Below are 19,459 nucleotides of genomic sequence, written 5' to 3' on the forward strand. Positions count from 1 at the left end.
CCAAAGCGAAACTCTCCGACCTCGCCTTCCTTGCCCATCCGCGCCCTGATGCACCCCTACGCCTCATGACCGCCGCCTCCGACTCCGGCGTTGGAGCCGTGCTACATCAGCTCGTGGATAGTGCTTGTGGATGGTTCTTGGAGTCCTCTATCTTTTTTCCCACACAAGTTTTCCGCAGCCGAAAGCCGCTACAGTACTTTCGTCCGTGAACTTCTTGCCATGTACATGTCCGTGCGGCATTTCAAGCACCTCTTAGAAGGTCGGCAGTTCCACATCGTCACCGACCACAAACCACTCATTTTCGCCATCAAATCGGGGAGCGGTAAATTCTCGCCTCGCGAAATTCACCTTTCGTACGTGGCAGAATTCACGACCGACATCAGACATGTGCAGGGTTTCGACAATGCCCCGGCGGACGCTCTGTCGCGTATTACTGCTTCCCTCGCCTCTGCTGCTCCATCACCGAACATCTACTTTGCCGCCCACCCAAAAGCACAGCAACATGACTCTGAAGTTATGGACCTTCGCAAGGACCCTGGAGTGCTGGTTCTCCATGGCCTTTCCCATCCCGGAATTCGCGCCACGCAGCATCTTCTCACAAAACGTTATTTCTGGCCCGGCATCAACAAGGACGTGCGCGCCTGGGACCGTGCCTGCCTGGCTTGCCAGCAGTCAAACTCAGCGACACACGACCTTTCCCTTCGGCTCGTTCCCTCCGCCGCCAGCCCGCTTTGACAACGTCCACATCGATATCTTGGGTTCCTGGCCACCTTCCGCTGGACACACATACCTCCTTACTTGCATCGATCGGTTTACTCGCTGGCCCGAAGCGTTCCCTCTGCCTGACGCCACCAGTGACACCATCGCCAGTACATTCGTCGCCGGTTGGGTCTCCCAGTACTGGGTTCCCTCGACCGTCACCACCGACCGTGGCGCCCAGTTTGAATCTTCTCGTTTTAATCACCTTACGAATTTGGCACTTCACGAATCAGAACTACTGCTTACCATCCCATCGCCAATGGCATGATAGAAAGTTTCAATCGTTCGCTAAAAACGTCCCTCAAAGCCCAACTCGACACTACCCACTGGACTGCATCCCTGCCACTGATTCTGCTCAGCCTCTGTGCTACGCTAAAACAAGATCTACATTGCACTCCAGCAGAACTTGTCTTCGGTTCGCCCCTGCGTCTTCCTGGTGAATTTTTCGAATCTACCGATTCGTCCACAAGTCTCGACCCCACCGATTACGTGACGCACCTCCGCCATTTTTGCCGTCTTTGTTCGCCGAGACTCCGTCCGCAAGGCGCTTCAGCGCCCCTACGACGGCCTATTCCGCGCACTCGAAAGAACACCGAAATTCTTCATCGTGGGCATTCATGGGCGCACTGACACCATTTCAATCGACCGCTTGACGCCCGCCTTCACAGAAGACGCTCCGCCCACTGGCCCTACATGTGTGGTTTCTCTGCCCCAACGGGCCGGCTGCCCTCCTCCGCCATCTTTTTCAGCTACCCCTCAACAGCGGAAAGTAAGCAAGGACATCACGAAGATTGTGCCCGAACCCAGGCGCGCTCAAGTGTAGAGGTTGTGGCATGAACAACCCACCGACAGACCACTCGTGTGAACCTGTGTGTGTTGTCCGTGGCAAGCTACATGAATTAGAAAACAAAAAATGCGAGACCTACAAGACTGCTGGTTTGGTTTGGTTTATCGGGTTTAACGTCCCAAAGCGACTAAGGCTATGAGAGACGCCGTAGTGGAGGGCTCCGGAAATTTCGACCACCTGAGGTACCTACAAGACTGCGTATGTGATCAAGCAACGCCACTGAGAAAAGAAGACCCAAGAGAACATGGGGAAATTCATCAGAGAAGACATCCGACCGGTGGAGCCGACCTAGGACCAGAGAGGACGAGGGCTCTTGCGGCCTCTCAGTCTCCTTCCCTCGTCTCGGTTTAAAGGACCGTTTCGGCTCCAGGAGCCGTTCAGGATGCAGACCGCGCTCCAGTTCCAGGGCTGTGTCCAAATCCAGGGGACACTCGATCTCCCGAGCGTGATCGCCATCGGCGTCGTCACTGAAGAAGAAGACGGCGCTTTCCGAACCATTTTGACTGCCTGTGTGGCACTGGTGACGTCACCACCGGATGATGTCACACATATGTACTAATTATTAATCACAATTTACTAATAAATGGCTAATTATTGATTACTGAGTACACACTAATTAACTGCTAATTAATGACGCCTAAGCTTCGCCATTAGGAGTGGAACGCGACAGCGTGTTGGAGCGCTGTCAGGGAGTTCATGGAACACCACCACCCGTTCGGCGCGATGCCTTGCCCTTTGAACGCAACGCTTTTTGAGGAGAGGAAATGGCGCAGAAATTCTGTCATGTCGGTGGACACCTGAACCGCACCATGCAGGAAGGAAGTCCGAGTGAGAGAAGAAAAGAGAAAGAGGGGCCTTAATGAAGAAAATGAAGTTTGCATTTGAGGAAAGGAAATTACGCAGTAAATCTCACTCGCTTCTCGCGCATGCGCAGTTGGGGTTCTCCGGAGCTCGCGAGAATTCGCTCTCACCTAGCGTGCGACAACCCGCAGCCCGAGCTCACGCTTGCAGTGTTATTCAAGAGAGTAGATTACAAAATTGAGTAGATACAAACTCATGCGCAAAGTCTGTCCATTGTTCTCGTTCTTCTGGAGCTAACGACAAAAAATAAGAGGCTAGGAAGCGAGCTATTAACCATCAGTACGTTCGGCAGACTGTAGACAATAGACGGACGTTTTTATAATAGCCTTTCAAGAACTCCAAAATGGCCAGGCAACATAAGGACAACAGACAATCATGTAAGCTGTTGAAGAGGAACTGTAGGGAATGCCATCTTTTAGTACCTCTGGCGAGAAAGCTGGAGTTACCACCCTCGAGAAAAGGAACAGAGGATATCGCGCAGCACACGGGTGGAACTCGTTCATTTAGAACTCATCATGACTAAGAAAACTCAGACCAGCCTGTTTGTGCTGAATATATACCGCAGTCCTAAACAAAGAATAACGTGCTTAGGGTCTCGTCTTCAGAAAACTGCGCATTTCCAATAAACAAGCGGTGGTGGTAATGGGGGACCTTAATGCCTATCACGCTCTTTTAAGGTACCAGAGAGAATGTGTCAAGGTTAGAGAGCTCTGGCTCGGTATGCAACAAGGGGGCTTCATCCTACTTACGGACCCCCAATCTCTCACTAGAACGAGAAATAGCTTCAGCGGGCACACATCTGCTGACCTCGCTTTTAAGAAAATTTAGGAAGTGATCATTTTATACTGGAAAACTAATTGCCGCCGGACCTTATAAATGCACACGCTAACGCCGGTCGTTCGTAGAGTGGAACGCCTTCCCTCAGATCCGGGAAAAATTGCAACATAAATAGATGACCTTGTTTCCTCGCATAGTAGAGCATGCTCGAAATTCACACATAAACTATACGAAAGTTACTCACTTGATGTCACAACCACTGGCTCTGGTGTAGTCGTGGCTGGAGGGGGAGATCGAAGGTGGTTAGTTTTGAACACCAAATGCCACTTAAGCAGCACTGCACGGAAGGAAACTCCAAGCGCACACTCTTTAAGCGGCCGCTATGATAAATAACGGGCATCAGTTCCAAGACGCATAAAAAATATCACATGGTTACAAAGTTCAGTGTCGATTTATTAAAAAGATCAGGAAATATTACTACATTTTGTTCGTAGCCGCAAATCAGTATGTTAGCAGGTAGTAAATGGCAATGAATCTAAATGAAATGTCTGCGGTTTAAATTCAACAATGACACTTTATGACCCTTCAAAATACCTTGGGGAAAGCAAAAAAAGATACTATTGATTTGTCAAGGATATGCAAGCGGCGCGAAAGGCGGAAGCTGTCGGAGACTCATGTTCTGCAAGTTTTTCCCAAAAAGTTAAGCTTGCAGCAAGAAGAGAGCTGTGCACCTATCTACTATATTTTTGCTTGCGAAAACTACCAATCTAGCCGAAAAACAATTAGCTCGACGTGGCTGTGACGGAAAATTAAACTTGCATCCTTTACAGCCATTTTCTTCAGTCGCCTGTCCATTAATACTTAAAGCAATTTTCTATTAAGCAACACGTTTTTTTTCTCCATTTGAGGCGTTTTCATGAAGTCATTGATACAGACTTGTTCCAGCACCGGTTCCATCACCTTTCACTTGGAGTCGAGCATTCGACTGCCGACCATCCTCTTAGCGCATCTGCTTCTGGGCATACCAGGTCCCTTTTTTTGCGAAAATGCTAGTTCTCTGAATAACTAAAATAAGTTTTACTAACCAGTCTCATATGAAGCAAATGAAAATATTTTGAAGGTTCCTTCAGCATTTGCAAAAGCTACCTTGTTTCCTCGCATAGTAGAACATGCTCGAAATGGACACAAACTATACGAAATAGTTACTCACTTGATGTCACAACCACTGGCTCTAGTGTAGTCGTGGCTGGAGGGGGAAATCGAAGGTGGTTAGTTTTGATCACGAAAGTAAAGCAACAGAGTCTATTGAAAGTAGCTATACAACATGTTTATTTAAATATCTATGCATATTTTGGCGATTTATGTTACATGAATTAAGGAATACAAACATTACATTAAATTTTGTTTAAGAAAATTCTTAGCTACACCGTTTTGCATTTATGGCAACTTTATTCTGCCCTTCCATATCAGCTCGCATTCATCTCACAAAAAGGAAATCGTTTTTAAGTGCCCTTCAGTTATTCATTCGCCAAATATTGTTAATTTCAGTATGGCCTTAGGTGCGCTGGAAAACTAGGAATGTAACGAAGGTTAATTATTTTAGATAATATTGTGAAGAAGGGAACAATTCATGCCTGAAACTCATTTCTAGCCACTCACATCAATGTACCGGCAGTCTCGCTCAGCTAGAGAGTCTTGTAGCTTAATACGTCTCGCAGTACTGTTCTGCAGCTTCAGAGCTGCCACGCACTGAATTCTGCACCACAAAGATAAATTATAATGTTATGTTACTTCCAATTACACGTGCTCATCCAGAGTGCTTCGCGGCAGTAGAGAACGTACTGTCTCTTAAGACTACCGGTGAGAAAGGAATAAAACCTATGAACTCTGCCGACAACTGGAGGCCCTATGTCTTGTGTTCCCTGGTATCAGACGCGTAGGCTATATGCATGGCAGTATCCTGCAGTTTGACCCTCGCTGACTCTTGCTGTATGCGTTGCAATAGGCTCTGTGGCCTAACCGCTATGTAAGAAGCAGATCACTGCCGCATTACATACGCAGTCAGTAGATGACCTATGCATCGTGGAACTGCCATATCGGAGCAATGTTCATGTTAAAGGCATCGTCGTACAGGTTTTCTGCAGAATATTACGCGCCCTTCGGAAAAGGGGATACATGCGCCTTTCCTTTGCTTTCGAAGCTGCCGCTCTTCACTGGTTTCGTAGCTTAAAGCGCGACTAAGGTGTCCTTGTCCCAGTCGGCCAGTTATGCGCATTTCTTTATCTTTTGGAGCTGCTGCTCTTCAACGGTTACGTAGCAAAAACGCGTCTAAGGTTTCTACTGCCCCAGCGGGCCAGTTATGCACCTTTTTCTTTCGAGGTTGCCGCGCTTCATTCGTTGCGTAGCTTAAAGACTAAGTGTCCACTGTCCCAGTGGCCTGTTATGCACCTTTCTTTTGTTTTCGAAGCTGCCGCTCTTCATCGGTTAAGAAGCTTAAAACGCGACTAAGGTGTCCACTCTCCCAGAGGGCCAGTTAAGCGCCTTTGCTTTCGAAGCTGCCGCTCTTCATCGGTTTCGTAGCTTAAAGCACGATTGAGTCCTGTGCCTCAGGGGGCCTAGTTATGCGCCTTTCCTTTGCTTTCGAAGCTGCCGCTCTTCATAGGTTTCGTAGCTTAAAGCGCGACTAAGGTGTCCTTGTCCCAGTGGGCCAGTTATGCGCATTTTTCCTTTTCAAGCTGCTGCTCTTCATAGGTTACATAGCGAAAACGCGTGTTTCTACTGTGCCAGCGGGCCAGTTATGCAGTAATGCACCTTTTCCCAGATTTTTGGAGATTTCTATATTCACACTAATCGCAAACTTAGTAAGGCCTTGGTTAAGCTGTAAACTAGGAATGCAGGTAAATTACATTAGTTACTATGGCACTGCAAGGAAAAATTCATGCCTAGAGCGCAGTTTCGAGCCACTCCCTTCTGTAGTGCTATCAGTTACTTATTTCCATACATTAAAAGGCATGTACGCGACTACAAACCTAGTGTCCGAACTTTCTGGGAATCTTTGCACAACAAAGAAAAATTGATTACGGTATGTGGCCTCCAATTCCTTGCAGTATTTATTTCATGACAGTAAGTGCTCCGGTCTTTCGCTGCCTCCAAGACAAGTGCTTCCCAACTACCAAAGCCAAGAGAACTGCTGGTGAAAGGGGAATCGAACCTCTGAGCTCCGCCGACAGCCGGAGACGCTACGTCTTTTGTTCCCTAGTACCAGACGCGTATGCCATGCATGGAAGTATCCTGCAGTTTGTCTCTCACGGCTTGGTGTAAGCATTACAACAAGCTCTGTAACCTAACTGGTATGTAAGAAGCAGATCAATGCAATCAATGGAAGGGTTATGCGTCGTGGAAACTATCATATCGCAACGAAATTTATACACATTGCCGTACAGCTTTTCTGTAGCATAATTTGTGCCCTAAGGAAAAGGGGATACAGTTGCATAGACAGTTATATCTCAAATTCGAAACGGCTAAGGAGCATAAAATAATTCCGCAGACATTTCGCGACGCATTTTCAATATATATGGACCTTTACCTGGCTTAGCGGCAAGTCGCGAGTACAGAGCTTTTTGCTTCGAAGATCACTGTTTCATTGCCAATTATCGATATAAACTCAGTGTTTTCTCACAAGGGAACCTTCACTCTGATGTAGCAATAGTAGCGCTTTCGCAGAAACCGTAGCAAAGAATTAATATTTGAACGGTTTTCTTCAAAATGTGCACGCAATTGCGAGATTTCGCCTAGGCTTTATTGGCTGACATCAGCCCTAAAAGCGGAGTTACCGGAATATTCTACGCCCTTAACCACTTGCAACATTTTGCTGAGACATTGAAGCTGAAATGCACACATTTTTGTGATTCAGGTGAACATGCCGTTGAAAGCATCTTGTTTACAACAAGGGATATACTTGCGTTTTCTTTTCATTGCAACCTTGCACTTTGCATTCGCGAATTTTCTTCCCACCAAGTTTGTTTCGCAATTCTAGCAGCCCTTGGTAGCACTTTCAATATGTAGCCCTTGGTAGCACCGGCAGCGGCTATTGTCGTAAATGCAGAATAGAGCTCGCGGTTCCAGCGATGCGGACAATTTTGCCCACGACTGTTCGTTGTCCGCTTACTGTCGCAGGCCTACAAATCTAGTGTCGGAAACTTAGTAAGGCGTTGCATACTGATGCAAATGTTTCTTACTCGTGGTTGTTGATTTGGTGGTTGTAGATGTGGTCGTGGGAGTGGTCGTCGACGTCGGCGTCGTTCGGGTCTGCTTCGTCGTGGGCGCGTGCGTGGTCGTGGTCGCCTGCGTGGTCGTGGTTGTGGAAGTGGTCGTGGTTGTGTGAGTGGTCGTGGTTGTGCGAGTGCTCGTGGTTGTGCCAGTGCTCGTGGTTGTGCCAGTGCTCGTGGTTGTGCGAGTGCTGGTGGTTGTGCGAGTTCTCGTGGTTGTGTGAGTGCTCGTGGTTGTGGGAGTGCTCGTTGTTGTGGGAGTGGTCGTCGACGTCGGCGTCGTTCGGGTCGTCTTCATGGTTGTGGGCGCCTGCGTGGTCGTGGGCTTCCGGGTTGTTGTCGGCATGGTTGGGAATGTCGACTTCCTGGTCGTCGCAGTCGATGTTCTTGTAGACGATGACTTTACTGTAGTCGATGGTGCGGCTGACGTCGTTGTAGGCTCAGCGCTGCTGGTCAGCTCCGTACTCGTCTGCTCACTCGTTTCCTCGTAGTCGGGTGAGCCGGGTGTCCTGGTCCTGGAGAACGTGCTCAATGTGGGCACAGGCGAGGTTTCTAAAAAAAATGAGAAAAACAATTGTTCGTATAACCATGCATGTCTGGTTTATGACGTGAGTAACGCAATATGAACTGTAAGTTCGCGGCAATAAAATTTAGACGCGTACTTTCAACTCCACCACCCCTCTCCCTGCAAGCTGCACAATATTTCCAAGTTAAATACTTTTAACGTCATCCATCTGCAGGCTCTCCATTTCCCACAATAACATATTTTGTGGTTTGGTAGTGGTTTGTAGCTTTCGTGCTTTCATTTTTGCTTAATTTTAATGTTTTTGCATTTCCTGTCTGAAGAAAATTTATTTACCTCACCCCTTATATCCATAAATTGTGAGCGAAGTCAGTGACATTTTAGCAAATAGCGACAAAGGCGTCAACAAGGCGCAATCGCTCCCTGTGCATTAAGCCTTTCCTTGAGGCCGCCTTCGACCGTTTTTGTATTTAGAGAGTTGCTACTATTATTGCCCAAAGCTTTCACGTGAGATGCGTGATGAAGAATCCGTAGTAACGCTGATTCAGTAATTAATGCTGGATACCTGCCTTGCCTCGCCCAGCCACTGCAAGCTTTGAACTAGATTCTTCACAGCTTTTTCTTTTAACACGCGGTGTGAGGATGCAGCCCGCAGCCTTTTGAGTTTTCAATAATAAATGTGCACAACCTGTTTAGCCGCGTAACTGCGCGCACATATATATAACGTCTACTTTTATTCTTTCCTGTGGATCTCCTTCATTAAGCATAAATTGTACCTTTTTTTCCGAACTTTTTCGTGTTTGTTATACGAACGATTTTTTAACGCATTTAACCAATAAACTATCCTGAAGTAGCAAACGCTTGATTTAAACTTCTCGATGTATCGAAGCAAATGAGGTTACTGAAACTCCACGCTGCGGTAGCTATCCAGAGCTCTAGTTTATACATCCTGCCAATGTTATAGAGCCCGGCTTAACCTCGACCTGAGTTATTTCATTGCCTTCGCTCAACCTCCATTGAAGAGATGATGGGGAGGTCTTTTTAGGCGACCTGGACCAGTGGCCACTGCTCACAAAACGTGAGTAAACTTGTCTCGACGTTTGTATTTTTTAACAGACTGACCGCATGTCTTTCTGTGCAGCCAATCTTCCTTCACAATGGCCCTACCTTGCGGCGCCAGCTAAGGAATCAGCCTTACCATGATTTCATCTTATCTGTCTGTAGTGCTTTTAGGAAGCCTTTCCGGGCCTTCCGTCTAGTTGAGATTCTCGAATCTGATATTTACACTGTCACCTTTAGCTTTGCAGAGTATGTAGTGCAAAGGTTACCTTCCTCGTGTAGAACAAAGTCACTAATGCTTCCGGTCTTCCTCGCTAAGTGATTTGTGTCAGTTCCAAAACTTTTCCACGCAATCTCTATTCTTCATACTGTAAGGTGGGTTTCATCGATCCACTCCAGTGCTCCTTTGATGCACAGCACCTGAGTTCAGCTGCTTTATTTTTCGTGGTTACTTGATTGCAAGTAACTTCGGTTCTTCCAACAGCCTGCTTTAACTCTCAGCTCGCAGTTCCGTCTCCACAGTAATGTGTAATATCTCACTTTTTAAGCTGTACGAATCCCAATATTGTGTTCTCATTTTGCTTGCCTATTTCTGGTCACAATGCTGTTCCCGTGTTCGACTGATTGCCATGTTACTTGTCCGTCGGTCTGCGTACTGGTTTCCGGCTAGAAAGCTGTCACGTGTACACCTACAATCGTGTATGCTGGTGGGAGAAAAAGTTGGGGAACCCTTCGCCGAGCAGCCAGCGTTGAATACTTCCCAAATGATGCCAAAACGTCATGAATTCGACAGACAACATCGCTAACGTCAATAGCCTTTTCCAAACAGCTGCTGTTACGAACTACTGCCATCCATCCTCTGGACTGCTACCTACATCAAGAAAATGTACTATCAGGGAGCATCAACACTTGCCGCGCTTCAGGGCGCCTGGCATGCTTGGTGGATGGTGGCGACGGCCTTTGTTAGCATCTAGACTCGGCTACTTTCTAAGTGGTTTTAAAAAGCACTGCTACCCGGAAAACACAGACTAAAACGAATATTAAGCTGCAGTTTTCTAGCTTCGCCATATTACCCACTATTGCTAAGCACTGCTCGGAAGCGTCTGCAACTACTTCTCGCGTTCATCGCCAGCGGCATCAAGATGGTCAATCGGCTCATTGTGGAAACCATCTCGAAACAATGCATATATCCCGCCACGCGAACCACAGAATAATAAGGCTGAGCTCAGGCGGCGGCAATGAAGCGATATTTTCTGAGACAAAGCGCCAAGAAACTAGCGGCATTGCAAGAGCTTCTCACTTGTCTCCGTCATTGTGGCCGAGGCAGGACACGGAGGTGGCGCTGACCGCCCTGGAAATAAAAGTTTAATCTTGAGATTATTATGTCCAAGTGATCCAAGGTAATCACGCAATGCAAAGAAAGGGCTTAAATGAGCTGACCGCTGGCGGCTGCTAACCTCACGAAATATTTCTCGATTCATATACGGCCACCATAATATCTTCTGATGAATACTGTGTGTGGTTTATCCTAAAAGCGGCAAACGTATGCAAAGGTAACACAACACAAACAAAATAAAAAGAAGTCAGCATATTATATTCCGGAGCCCTTTACTACGGAGTCCCTCATTGACTGAGTTGCTTTGGGACAATAAACCCCTATAAGCCATGATACAGATCGTTGTTCATCTTCGCGGACTAATATATATATATATATATATATATATATATATATATATATATATATATAATATATATATATATATATATATATATATATATATATATATATATATATATATGCTGGCTTCTATCCATAAATTACCATACTGCTGTGACAGGCTACGAGCTCTTAAACAGCAATTTTGAGCAAGTTACCTCAAGCCATCTTAACGCATTACAAGCACGTTAGGAGCGCAATTTTTTTAACATGGACTTGTGACGATAGGCTGCATTGCCATTTTTTTCTAAACAGCAACCATGGGAGTCCTATTCGGCCATGACGGGGCTTGTTTGAATCGAAGAGACGGAAAAATTTAGAATTTTTTTGGCAGTAAAAGCTGGCGTCTAAGATCCAACAAATGAACACAGCTCCGTTGGGCAAGCGTTCTGAAGTACCGCCTCCAGCACGCTTAACACGAACGCTCGATTGCGCGTTCTGCACTGATATGACCGCCCCTCAGCTGTCACGTGATCCAAGTGATCCAAGGTAATCATGGCGGTCCCAGAAAGCTCGTGCCCTGCTTTCACCCCATTATTGTCTCACACCCAACGGCCGACACCCAGCGGCGCTTATGGTAGTGGAAGACACACGCATGAGCGTTCGTGTTAGGCTTGCTTACGATAAGTTCCAGGGTGAGCTCTTGCCTAGCATCACACAGTGCAAAGAAACGTGCAGTGACTACTCTGATTTTGTTACGTGAGCGCACGAAGAAGGCTTTGCCAGAAGCAGAACAAACGTTGCAAGATGTCCGAAAGTAAAAGCAGAAAGGCGTGGCACAGAGATACGCCACCACATTGCTAAGCAGATTGGAAGCTAAGCTGACTCATGATACCTCTGCGCGCGAAAACACGGCTTCAAAGATTTTCGACGCCGGTACAATAGCAGAAATTTCTGAGGGCAGTGCAGTGCTCAAGCAGCGAATAACACTTCTTGCAGGTATGATAACGAAGCCCCAGTTTCCTTCTCACCGCGGCGTCGACGAACGAAACATTCTATTTAGGCGATCAGAGATGCACTCGGCCCGTTTGACCAACGTATGAGTCATCGCACAAAATTGCGCCTCTTAAGCACACATTCGACAGGCAGCAAAACGGGTTTCTAGCATGTTCCGGTATACCCCATTACGAGTCTCTGAAATGTTTCTGTCCAAACGCTTTACCTCGTTTTTGGAAAAAAAATACACCTTAACCTTGCGAGCGACACTTCAACCTGCAGGTGCATGGTGCAGGCAGCGAACTACGGCGACGTTTTCTTAGCGCCTACATGAAAACGCTTCCACCTGGTCTTAAACAACTTCGGAATGCTATTCTCGACGGCTGCGTGTACTAAGTGCGACTTTTAAGTGCGCGGTCGTGAGGGGAATAAAACTTGTACGTCCTTGAGGCTCGTAGCGCCAGCTTATATGATCGCTGCGAATGACGACTACCATCTGGAAAGCGCACCTGCCATTCATTTGGCAATTCCTTGAGTAAACGGGAGAATAATGGCAAACCGCATCCACCCGAAAGCTCTGTCCCTGAGCCATTCAGTAAAATTATAGATAAATCATGTGCACACCGAAAAACATTACTTCGAGAGCAAAACAGGATTCGATACAGAGAGTCACTCTGCACGTGAAATCAATCCCCGACGCATAGAAAGGTAAAAGATGCCTTAGTTAAGCTACGGACGCTGATGCCAGATCACTTCTAGAAGCGCGTGGAACCGAAATTAACGGTCTGAGGCAGTGAGTAAGAGACATTTGACATTGACAAACAAGGCGCCCTTGTAAGAAAGACTTCTGTGCAAGTAACTAAAATGCTTCCACTGCTCGTTTTACTGTAGGCAAAAAGAAACGGCCGAGGGCCCACTGTCAAGTTCCTTCCGGCACAATGACCCTGAAAGGGCATCGGTATTTGCACATGTAGGCTGAAGCCTGTCGCTCGTAGGGTCAGGGTATATTTGGTGTGAGTCGCCCTAGTTCTCGAATGCTCTAGCAGAGACCACCTCGCGTCCTACAGGGCAACAGCAAAGTATCCTTGTTTATCTAAAACTAAAAGCTTAAAATGAGCGTTCTGCAGAGAAGCCAGCCTTCTCAATACGTTAGTCTAATTACTCATAACATCACCATTCCGAATGCATTGCTCATGTCATTCCGTGTTGCTTTGGACGCCGTGCTTATCACCAGAGACAACAGCTCAGGCTTGCCATGTGAAGGATGTTAGAAGTTTGGCGCTGCTGCAGTACCTTCATTGACGACAGCGCCACAATGGGGCTCGTAATTTTGTGACCTGCCACAAAGTGCATGGTCATAGTCTTAGAAGAATTGCGCAGGAGGCCCTAGGCACAGCCTATTTTGTCGATGCAGTCGCTTTTCGTGTCTAGACACTGCAGAAGTGTCCCATTTCGTTGTGCAAAACGCTGGGGCCCTCCCTGTCGACATCCAAGACCTCGATCACTTTGACTTTGCTGTGCCCGAGCCCTTGAGAATACCATTCCCAAATTGTTTCAAGTTTTCACATAGGCGCTAAAAGCACATCGCCGTAGATTCCTGCCAGCACCATGTCGCGGTATATTTGGTTTTCTTCCAAAAACAAGCTAAAGCTTTCAACAGAAAAATGAACTTTCATTGATTTTGGCACCACATTGCAAAATTCATATGGCATCAGCACCTTCCCTGAAGCATTCCTTACCAACTGCTGTCAACACCTAAATTACGAGGATTCATTTTACGAGGTCAAAGATAACTGCACGGAACCCTGTTTTTGTCCTGTGCTCAGCGATATCTTACGTGCGCAGTATGACAAGCAGCTGCAGTGCCTTCGACCCGATGAAAGCCAAAACTGCGTGGACGTGCCCTCGATTGGCGCAGATGTTCGTGAGCTTTAAAGGCGGTCTGTGTTCACAGTGACGAAGGAATTTCCGAATAAAGGCCAGGTTCGCTTTCTGTGAATGATAGTCCTCATTGGCAACAATCATCTATATGGGCTAGTAAAAGGTTTCCATCCGTCGCATCCACACAATACAGCGTTTTGACGCGACATGCTTCAGGGGTCCTGAACGTCATTAGAGGCCACGAGCAGGTGCAGGTGAGTGTTTGATGTCAACTTCATTCACGAGTCATTTTCCTCAGCAGTGTGGACGAGTCTCTCAGAGGCGACCGAATATCTTGTCCAGAAGGAAGAACCTAAGAGCACAACCTTCGACGTAGCTCCCCACGTTCACTAGATATCTCACAATCTGAGCCGTGCCGCTCGCTGGCTTGGGAATATGTTAAGTGCACCAAATAAGGGAGGCAATTCGCGATGAATGAACGTTTTAGGGGCTCGTATGACAATATGACGCAAGAGGTACGGCAGGTGTTTCATTGCCTGCCGCACCTGCACTAAGCATGTTGCCTAAGAGGCGCTGTTTCGTGCAGGGCCTGACGTTGGTCAAATGAGGCGATGCATGAATGATCGCCTCAAAAGCTTCGTCCCTGTATGTAGCCTTCCGCAATGCGTACCTGGCGCTCAATTATATAACGTGCAAGGGGTGTTTCCCTCTTTTCGAACTCTGCGCCATCTTCCACCATTATTACCGATTCAGGGATGAGGGAATCTCTGAAGCCTTTGTTGCTGCGCGCAACGGGACATTACGAGTCAGCAAACCTGTTCTCTTGTCCTGCCACGAAGTGGCCAATGTGAACTTTTTTGCGGTCTTCTATTTCGTGATGCCCTTTCTCTGCTTCTCCACAAGCCTTCATACGTATTTGTGCGTTGCAGTTCCATTCAGTTCCCATTCAGCCATCGCGTCTTTCATCGGTCCAGTTTATTTGCTCTGTATTATTTCACTAACGCAAAATATAGATTGAGCTATCGAATAGGACAAAAAAGGCCATTCCAGTCAATATGTTCTACGCCTGGCCACCTAACCCAGCTCTTATCACCCAACGGAGCACTAGAGAAGCCAATCCAAGTTACTTACATGGACATAAATATGTGCGCCCGGTCTCATTTCCAGCCAGGCACTGAGCTGCATTGTGAAAAGAAAAAGGTATTCAATATTCCAGGCACGCGGTCAATGCTACAGTTTGTTGGTTACCAGCTTTCCCAGTCATGCTATTCTTTTGTTAAGCCGCCCTTTGTGTGCCGAACATATATTCCAAAGGCTAATTGGGACAGTCGAGCATAATGACAAATTATGCACTGTTATTCTTAGCATAGAAACAACCTTGTTGGACATCCGTATCACCTCTCCACACCACAGCCCCCACGTGCGCAGTTGTAGCAGCATATAACGTGATCTTAAGATCTTGACATTATATACTGCGTTAAAGACAAGATATGAATGCCAAGGTGAATGTCAAACGAATGTCAAAATGAGTGTCAAGTAGACCAATATAGCACGTTATTTTTAGTGGCTAAATGTATATGACGTCACTTGGTCATGTCTTTACATTCAAGAATAACACTGAGATTATATTTAATATTTAAATCGGTCCCGGAACTATGGCCATGGCGCGGAAACCCCTTTCTCGAGAGGTGGTTCTAACGCGTAATTTCTCTGAATAATGTGAGCTTTTACAAAGGAAAAAAAGGCAGGAAAGGAAATAGAAGCGAATAACGCAGAGTAACGGGAAGCGAATAAAGGGAACAGGAGAATAACGCTTTCTCCCCCATTTTCTGTTTTGCTTCCTGCATTCGTCAAGGTGAATGGAGCTGTTGAAAGCGCTAATACCGAGAAGGCACGTCTACGTACACCCAGACGAACTGCCTACGTACACCGCCGCTAAGAATGTGAAGGAGGCTAGGGGGAGTGGAACGTACTGAGAAGACTGCATGTTTCAGATCCAACAAGGACCGAAGTAATCACAAGCTGCCATCGGAGCAGGAGCGTGAAGGGTAGACCTCGACAGGCACTTTGTCTTAGTGTGGACCCTCAACACTATCCGTGTACGCGGAATGACCACGCCATCAAAACACGCCGCTGTGGTCTTCCCTGGAACGCCAAAAAATGAAAGTACGCTTCCATTAAAATCTGGGTAACTTCCGTTCGTGTCCGGAGATCGGTACTCCTTTTTCATAACACCTTTGCAAAATAAAGAGCCACAAAAAAAAACACTGCTAAGAGCAATGGACACAAAACAAGCGAATAGGTTTTTATAATTCATCCATCCCTGAGGAGTTTTCTTGGCAACGACACTCCCATTCAACACTACACTTTTGGCTGTTATGGCGCATACGTTGCAGGTGCCGTCATGCTACGAAAAATTAGGGAAAATGTCAGTATTTTATGTTTGAAGAAACGCCTTCCATGTTGAAATCCGCGAGCATTCTTTGCTTGCATGATCAGACATTACAAACAAAGAACTTGGCTTTTTACCGAGAGCAAATTAGGGTGCCATGCTAGAATGTTTTCCAACCGCCAAAGTAGCAGTTTATCTGTGTATCGTTCCAGATCTCACCGAACAACGGCCGGTTTTCGGGTTTAGCCTCAGTGGTGATGGATGTTTTAATTCATCACCGAATGAATAGAATCAGAATGAAGAAGGAGGAAGGAGAGAGTTGAGGCAGGAGCAGTATGTACAGACGCGGAAAATCTAACTTGGGCTGCCGTACAGAATCTTGTTTTTTTTTTTTCCGGGAAGTTACTGCGGGGCGCAAGGCATAGGGCACGCCCGTGGGTTGGTCCCGTGTTTTCATCACCATAGGGTAACCTACCCCTCCATCCAGGGTGCCCCAGCCTGCCCTCTTGCCACTTCTCGGTCACGCTCGCTGAACGCGCTACCAGAGCAATATGGACATAATGCTTCGAATTTAAGGCTTTGGCCAGCGATCGGAGCTCTCATTCCGTCATTTCACCGACCACATGGCCTCACTGATATATTCAAGAGACTGAAGAAGACGGTATTGGCACACACAGATGGATACGACGACAGCCTGCTGAACACAACTTTTGAACAATAATCGTCGAGTTTCCACGAGTGAGAGATGCATCAGTGTCTTCTGGGCTGTTTCGTGCTGAAGTAAGCGGCGCGCGCTATAGCGTTTAATTGCAATTATGTCTTCCCTCTCCGATATTATGAGTATTCGTCCATGCGAAAGCACACCTGTGTCACTACCCGCCTTGAGTGCCACAGCTGCCAGCTTCAACAAGTCAAAGCTTATTACAAGGCATCACCATGCTGCGTTTACATTTTCCAGGATATCAACGTGATAGAGCACAAATCAAAGACTACTAATAATTAAAAAAGACTGATCAGATGCTTTTTCTGTCATTATGGCATAAGTTATTTAGGGAAACTGAGGTAAATTCTGATTGGGCTTTATGGTCCACAATGTCATAACGCTTTTTAAAGCTGGTTGGGTTGGGTTTCATGAGTTGCGCATTTAATAGATGACCTCGCTTGGAGTACCATTACCACTGAAATTACGCTAACCTCTTTTGCCTGGGTCAGAGACCACATTTTGTATAGTCTTCAAAAGTAATGCGAACGCTTCTTTCTCCGTGTGCAACGCAGGCTGTCAAATTAAATAAACGGGGCCCTAAAACAAATTACATTTTTAGTTAGTTTAGTTCGTTTTAGGTCTCATGTACAAAATGTCCGCCTCGCTGAAATTCCGCTGCACTGACTGCATAGGCGTGTCTGTTCGCTGTTTTGAAAGTCACAGACAAGTCCGGAGGGCAAACCGTAAGTAGGAGCACGGTAGCTTTAAAACAACAAAATTATGACGAACGGAACGTGACCCTGTTTCCGAATTTATCAAGTTCTCTACACGTACATACGTGATATGAGGATTACTATTACCATGTTTCCGCATGCTTCATATAAATGTTTGTCTAGCTTCGTCAGAAGCAAGTGAGAAGCTTGGTGTGAAGCATCGCAAGATTGCATATAGCAGACTTCGACATATCATGGCCCCCAGATGGCCTCATATTCAATTTCAACGCATGTAAACCAGAGGAGCAGTTATTTTCTTTCATGACCGCCTTACCGCGAAAATACCACATCAATAATCTTGAATGTGTCGAACATGTCGCGTTGGAAAACGAGATTCCGAACCCTGATTCATGAACGAGCAGGTCAAACCCCCTGAAAAAAGAATATCTCAGCTCGAATTTTGCAAAATTGATCTGCACTATAAGCGCTACTGTGGTGGTCAAAAAAACTCCAAGAGAACACTAAATATATACAATGCTGGAAAATCTATCCAAGTCTTTGCTGTTAAGGGAAGCAGAAAATGGTGGACATGAGCATCAAATAGGCAGCGACAAAGCAAAACGTACAAAGGAGATTCAACAAGGGGAAGCTTTGGGCCAGTTGGTCAGACATGTTGGGGAGGAGGAATAACCGCAAACTTGACAGGACTGAAGATCGACTCGCCCCGCTCGTCCCGACAGATTACCGCTCGTCCTGTCCTCTTCTCGATCTTTAGTCCTGTCAAGTTTGCGGTTATTCCTCCTCCCCAACGTACAAAGGAGAGTTCATATATAGTAATGCCAAAAAATCTGTGGTGAAAGAGACTTTTCGCACACGTACAACGCAATGCTTAGTTAATTTCAGTCAGTGTGCCGTCGCATAATGTTCGAACATTAGTCAACTTTTCTCGAAAACAGCCTTACCCTCTTCTTCAAGCGGAAAACATGGGTAGAAAGGCGCCAGTGCGATAAAGATGATCACTATTCCAGCGATCTGCACTTGTTTGATCGCCCGCCTGCGACGATCACGCCTATGTTGCCTGAAACAGAAGAAACAAAACACAATGTCAGAACTTAACACAGACCGACACCTCCCTGTCTGCAGTCAGACAAGATATATGTGGTCTGAGGTAACTACCATGATTACCACATTTTAAAAGGATTCTCTCGACCGCTGAGGAGCCCTGGCCAGTAAGATGCGCAGGCGGCAATTATTTTCCTGTGTGGTTGAAGCCCTCTAAGCAAGCGTCCCACGCAGCCAGAGGGTGCGTGCAGATCAGAAAAAGCAGGGCTGGAGCCTCACAATGAGCTTGCCGCAAAATGAGCTAGCTCTGCGAATGTCGCTTCTGACTCGTGACCGGTCGTAACCGGTTGCGACTCGTACCCGTAACCGGTGGTAGCTCTTCCCGACGCCACACCGTTAATACATGTCCGCGCATAGCCAGGTCTTGACGATGCGCATTCATGACAACCCTGTTGGGCACTCCGCACAACAACTTCGCTCGTTCGGAGCATTGCTGTCCCCGTTTGCAGGCGCTAGTCCAGAGTCTCCCGTGGACCCTCTAACTCCAGCCGTGGCTGAGCACACTTCATGGCCACAAAATGGTCACGAAACACAAATGGAAATCTTGACTTACTCCGCTCCTGCTTTATCACATTAATCCCCTAGGATTATTTTTTATGGCGGGTAACAATGGGCGGTAGTAGGAGGTGGGTAGTAGACGGTCGTGAGCGGGTGGACTGCCACCTATAACTCATTGATCCAGCTTTGTAATATTATCCTTAATGACTTAGCAAGCCAGTGTCATCAGTGAATCGAAGATTGCTAAGGTATTCGCCATTAATCCCCAGCAGTTCCCAAGCCAGGTCTCCGAATGCCTACTGTAAACAGGCGTTGAATAGCATTGGCGACTTCGTGTCGCCCTGCCCGACATATTTCGTTAACAGTATTGTATTGCTGACTTCACGGAAGACTGGCAGCTGTG

The 19,459-nt window shown here is 46.7% G+C and overlaps 1 protein-coding gene across 1 annotated transcript in view; it reads right to left on the reverse strand.

The window, feature by feature from the left end:
* The window catches only part of LOC149334794 (uncharacterized), a 147,662-nt gene that overhangs the window by 65,166 nt on the left and 63,037 nt on the right, over nt 1-19,459 (reverse strand). The window contains exons 33-38 of the mRNA XM_089551404.1: nt 18,399-18,514; nt 14,760-14,807; nt 10,395-10,445; nt 7,483-8,064; nt 4,455-4,490; nt 3,489-3,524 (exon numbers count right to left, since the gene is read on the reverse strand). Coding sequence (XP_089407530.1) covers nt 3,489-3,524; nt 4,455-4,490; nt 7,483-8,064; nt 10,395-10,445; nt 14,760-14,807; nt 18,399-18,514 — 869 coding nt within the window. The remainder of the gene's footprint in view (nt 1-3,488; nt 3,525-4,454; nt 4,491-7,482; nt 8,065-10,394; nt 10,446-14,759; nt 14,808-18,398; nt 18,515-19,459) is intronic.

Source organism: Amblyomma mixtum, chromosome 7 (genome assembly GCF_055824585.1).
Source record: "Amblyomma mixtum isolate Tamu chromosome 7, ASM5582458v1, whole genome shotgun sequence".
Classification (NCBI taxonomy): Eukaryota; Metazoa; Arthropoda; class Arachnida; order Ixodida; family Ixodidae; genus Amblyomma; species Amblyomma mixtum.